At 43.7% G+C, this 268-nt stretch overlaps 1 protein-coding gene across 1 annotated transcript in view; it reads right to left on the reverse strand.

Annotated features, from left to right (window-relative positions):
* Positions 1-15: 15 nt before the first annotated feature.
* Positions 16-268, reverse strand: part of EMH_0100740 (uncharacterized protein) — a gene marked incomplete at both ends in the record, with an annotated part of 766 nt that continues 513 nt past the window's right edge. Inside the window, one exon of the mRNA XM_013494567.1 lies at positions 16-201. Within this exon, the coding sequence (XP_013350021.1) occupies positions 16-201 (186 nt within the window). The remainder of the gene's footprint in view (positions 202-268) is intronic.

Raw genomic sequence — 268 nt, forward strand, 5'->3', positions numbered from 1 at the left:
AAATAAATAAATTAATTAATAATAAAAGCAAATAAATAATAAGTAAAGAATAAAAATAAATAAACAGAAGAAGACAGAAGGAGACAGAGAAGGAGACAGAGAGAGACAATAGAGTATCCTCACCATATTTTCCTCTTCAGCATCTGCTGCTGCTGCTGCTGCTGCTGCTGCGTGCTGCTGCTGCAGCGGCAGCAGCAAGTGCTGCATGCGCAGCTCAACAGCAGCAGCAGGAGCGACGAGGACCGTCAGCAGCACAGAATTTTGCTGC

This window comes from Eimeria mitis, genomic scaffold, assembly GCF_000499745.2.
Source record: "Eimeria mitis Houghton genomic scaffold, Emh_scaff12015, whole genome shotgun sequence".
Taxonomy (NCBI): domain Eukaryota; phylum Apicomplexa; class Conoidasida; order Eucoccidiorida; family Eimeriidae; genus Eimeria; species Eimeria mitis.